The sequence below is a fragment of the Penaeus vannamei genome, chromosome 41 (genome assembly GCF_042767895.1).
Source record: "Penaeus vannamei isolate JL-2024 chromosome 41, ASM4276789v1, whole genome shotgun sequence".
In the NCBI taxonomy this organism is placed as follows: domain Eukaryota; kingdom Metazoa; phylum Arthropoda; class Malacostraca; order Decapoda; family Penaeidae; genus Penaeus; species Penaeus vannamei.
This window is the reverse complement of record NC_091589.1, coordinates 8,150,489-8,155,488: the sequence shown is the minus strand read 5'-3', so window position 1 is coordinate 8,155,488 and position 5,000 is coordinate 8,150,489. Positions and strand designations below refer to the sequence as shown.

At 38.0% G+C, this 5,000-nt stretch overlaps 1 protein-coding gene across 3 annotated transcripts in view; it reads left to right on the top strand.

The window, feature by feature from the left end:
* The window catches only part of LOC113830510 (solute carrier family 2, facilitated glucose transporter member 1-like), a 215,979-nt gene that overhangs the window by 24,358 nt on the left and 186,621 nt on the right, over window positions 1-5,000 (top strand). The window contains exon 1 of one of the 3 annotated variants that reach the window (XM_070118000.1): window positions 994-1,509. The exons of the other annotated variants lie outside the window; for them this stretch is intronic. Coding sequence (XP_069974101.1) covers window positions 1,009-1,509 — 501 coding nt within the window. The 5' untranslated portion in view covers window positions 994-1,008. Of the gene's footprint in view, window positions 1-993; window positions 1,510-5,000 lie in introns of those variants that run through there. 3 annotated transcript variants of the gene reach the window in all.

Below are 5,000 nucleotides of genomic sequence, written 5' to 3'. Positions count from 1 at the left end.
GCCTCTGGAATGCTGATCGCTGATTGGTCCATTCCAGGGGCGCGGTTATGGCGTCATCCAGCAAGTCACCGGCTTTTGAGACTGATTAATGGCTATCATTTCATGGTATTATCACCTGGTTGGATGTCTTTTAATCTAATAGAGTGGAATTTTGACGTATACGAGGTGAAAATGATGTTATTTAAGCCATTGATGGTTAATTCTTGCATCAGTTTTCCTTCTCTTGCGTCATCGAGAACCGGCGGGAATCGAGTTGCCAACGTTGCTTATTGTTATCTACGTTGGTTGTGTGGATAAAGGCTTTTATATCCTCATATCTGAGGTGAAGTATATAAACTAAAAGACGAGGTTTCGAATTTCGGGTTACTTTTTTCGTAAAGAAACAAGTTTCTTTTCTTTCTCGATTTCATATTATATCCTAACCGGTAATGTTTACCCTCGAACCGGTTTTGGTTACCAACTACTCTTTAAAATACACAAACCACCCGGGAAAAACCCACCTTAACAAACAACACAAAACCAAACCTCCATTATGGAAAATAAACACAAACTCCCATCACCAGAGGTACAAACAACAAACAAAACACACACCAAAAAGACAAACAACCAACCATAAACAGACCCATTAGTCTAATCCAGACGCAAAAATTAATTCGTGGAAACTCTACGGTCTGCGCACGCGAGGTTTGTCTCGTAACCGATCAATACGCACATATTTATACTGGAACACGTAGCGCGCGCTCGAGAGTTCGTCGCTCCGAGTCCTACAGGATTCACGTGCAGGATAAAGCGAGGGTTGAGCCACAGTTTTCGGTTATCTAAGAGCGATCCTACCGCGTTCGGTTATCCGGATACGTAAGGAAAGTAATTTGAGAGAGAGAAAAAAGAATAGAAGAAGAAAATTAAACTGATTGTAAAAAGAGAAATAGAGAAAGTTGAAAGGAAAAAAAAGTTTGTTGACGTGATACGTAAGGAGTGAAGGATACGCCCCCCCCCCCCCCCGTCAGAATGACATGTGACGAGAAAGGAGTTCCTAACGGGAAGACATCTCCCACGGACGCTAAGGATGTCGTCCTCGAGGATACCGCTTCGCCTCCTTCAGCGCCGGCTAAGGAACCCGCCAAGGAGGATACCAAAAAGGATACCAAGGAGGATACCAAGAAGGATACCAAGGAACCCGCCAAGGAGGATACCAAAAAGGATACCAAGGAACCCGCCAAGGAGGATACCAAGAAGGATACCAAGGAACCAGTCAAAGAGGATACCAAGAAGGATACCAAGGACCCTCCCAAGGAACCTGCTAAAGAGGATGCCAAGAAGGACACCAAGGAACCACCCAAGGAGCCAGTCAAAGGTCCTGCCAAGGAACCAGCCAAGGAACCTGCCAAAGACCCTGCCAAAGACCCTGCCAAGGAGCCCGCCAAGGAGCCCGTGAAGGAACCGGTGAAGGACCCTGTCAAAGAGCCTTTGAAGGACACAGCCGCTGCCATTCCAAGCGCGGACCCAGCTGTACGTGAGGATCCTGTCGTGTTTTTTTTTTTTTTTTTATGTAGGATGTAGGGAAGGATGTGGTTTTCATATTTTCATTGAAGGGACGAGTGAGGAAGAGCGTGCGTGTCTCTCCTCTTCTCTTTTCTTCTCTCCTCTCCTCTCCTCTCTCTACCTCTCTCTCTATCTCTCTCTCTCTCTCTCTATCTATCTATCTATCTATATCTCTATCTCTCTCTCTATCTCTCTCTCTATCTATCTATTTCTCTATCTCTCTCTCTCTCTTTATCTCTCTCTGTCAAAGTGTTCTTATACAGTGACATGTACAGGGCGTGGAAACACATACCCAGGCAATCTCACACACACTTACCATACACACATTTTCCTACTACACGTACACAGACACACAACCACACACACACACACACACACACAACCACACACGCACACATACACACACAAATAAACACATAAACATACACAAAAGATACATATACTAACACACAAACGCACACATACACATTCATACAAGCAAGCACAAAGACATACATGCACACATACAACAACTCATACACACAAACATACAAACATCAAAATACTCATACATTCACACATCTCTACATAAATACAACATTACTTATACACTAGCTTGCTACGTGATAGGCCTACATGTCTGTCTGTGTGCGCCTGTGTCTGTATATCAACATGGATCGCATGCCATGTGGTCGTCTCATGATGTAGGTTAACCGGGTCATGTGGTACGAGAGGGGGCGTGTCGAAGGCTTGGGGGAGGCGGGTGGGGGGGGTAAAGATTTTCTGTGGAATGTATGGACGAAATAAATTGGTTTATTCCACTGGTCTTCGGTGTTCTTTGTCGGCGTGGTTGTGGTTATTGATTCGTGCGAAACACATAGACACACGCACGCAAAAAAAAAGACACACGCACGCAAACACACACGCGCGCACGAACGCATGTACATATACAAACGCTCGCATACACACTCAGATACAAGCTCGCACAAACATATACATACAGACACACACACGCAAATACATACATACATACATACATACACACACACACATACACACTCTCTCTCTCTCTCTCTCTCTCTCTCTCTCTCTCTCTCTCTCTCTCTCTCTCTCTCTCTCTCTCTCTCTCTCTCTCTTCTCTCTCTCTCTCTCTCTCTCTCTCTCTCTCCCTCCCTCCCTCCCTTCCTCCCTCCTTCCTCTCTCCTTCTCTCCCTCCTTCCTTCCTTCTCTATCTATCTATCTATCTATCTATCTATAAATCTATTACATGTTCATCTCTCTTCGCCCCGCATTGAATCCGCCCAACCTAACTCACAGATAAAAGAATTCAATAACAAAATCATATCAAAATGCGGTCTATTTTATTTTTCACACACTTTTAAAAACAATAACGGCCTTTGTTATCCACTATGGTTGTTTCAGCGTCCGTTATTTGATTCAATTAGTTGTAAAAAAAGGTATGAATGAGGTTAATATTAGGGATAAAACGAATGTAAATTAGATAAAATAATAATAATAATAATAATAATAATAATAACAATTAAGGAAGTTGTAGGACTAGTGATGATGTCCAGATATAAACACAAATTATTAAATGTCAGTGTCTCACGTTCATTCCGGATATTCGATCAATGAACGTCTCTGAAAATAACGAATTTCATAAAGTCGAATCATTGTAAAATCTGTCTATTAAAAAATCCAAGGAACTCGACACATTGTTTTGGCTCAAATATCATACAAAAAAAAATCTTGCTCTTTTAAAGTATTCTCAGTAAAGTGCTTTTGTTACACAGTATGATTCTTATGAATAAATTATTGAATGAACAGAAAATTTTTATTCTTATGCATAACTTACTGAATGAACCGTATTCTTTAAAGTATTCTTAGTAAATTATTTTTATATCTTCGTAATACAAGAGATGTATTTGACCGTTTTCGACTATATCTTCGCCTATGGTAAAATTTAGGAATATATAGAAAATCATAAAAATACTAAACGACAGTATAAATAATTAATTTTCTTTTTTTGTTTTTACTCATAAGAATACTAAACGATAGTATAAATTATTTATTTTCTTTTTTTTTTACTCATAAAAATACTAAACGATAGTATAAATTTTTTTCTTTTTTTGTGTTTACTCTTTTATTGCATGAAGAAGAAGGAGAATAAAAGACAAAGAGAGAAATGTCAACACGAATACGGTTCATTCAGTAAGTTATGCATAAGAGTAAGAATTGTTTGTTCATTCAATAATTTATTCATAAGAATCATACTGTGAACAAAAGTACTTTACTGAGAATACTTAAAAGAGCAAGATTTTTTTTGTATAATATTTGAGCCAAAACAATGTGTGGAGTTCCTTGGATTTTTTAATGGACAGATTTTATAATGATTCGACTTTATGAAATTCGTTATTTTCAGAGACTAACGTTCATTAATCATCATTCGAATATCTGGAATGAACATGAGACACTGACGTTTAATAATTTGTGTGTATATCTGGATTTCATCACTTGTCCTACATCTTCCTTAAGTATTATCATTATTATTATTATTATTATTATTATTATTATTATTATTATTATTATTATTATTATTATTATTATTATTATTATTATTATTATTATTATTATTTTATCTAATTTACATTCGTTTTATCCCTAATATTCACCTCCCTTCAGCTTCCCATGTCCTTTATACCCCCCTTCCAAAATACCCCTTTTCTATACCCCTGTTCAAAATCCCCTTTTTATTATTATTATTATTGTTTTGTTTTACTTTTTACTTTTTCCCCCATAAATACTCCCAATGTATACCCGCTTCTTCCTTTTCTGTAACCCTTTCTTTAAAGTTCATTTCTATAGCCATTTCGAAAATGCCTTTTTTATACCGCTTTCGAAAATGCCCCTTTCTGTTACTTTCTTCCAAAATGGCATTCTAAAAGGTTTCTCTGCGTATCCTCTTTCAAAATGCCCCTTTCTTTACCCTTTTTTCCAAAATGCTCCTTTTTTCTCTAGCCATTTCTAAAAAGTCCCCTTTTTCTGTACCCCTTTTCCAAAATGTCCATTATTTATACCGCCTCCCAAAATGCCCTCTTTCAAAATGCCCCTTTCTTTACCTTTTATTTTCCAAAATGCCCCATTTCTGTATATTTTTCCAAAAAAAATCCCCCTCTGTGCCCCTTTTCCAAATACCTTTTTTCTGTACCCCCTTCCAAAATGCCCCTTTTTTCTATTCTTTTCTAAAAAGTCCCTTCCTGTACCCTTTTCCAAAATGCCTTTTATTTATACCACCTCCCAGAATGCCCCCTGTCAAAGACCTATATCAAAATGCCACTTTCTATCCCTTCATATATAAAAAAGGAATATTGCGAAATATTCAGGTATTGCATCTGAAACATTTTATATAACGATTTTCCGATAACGTTGTGACATTGACGAGATTTGATATGCTTATCTTTCGTTGATATCGGGTTTTG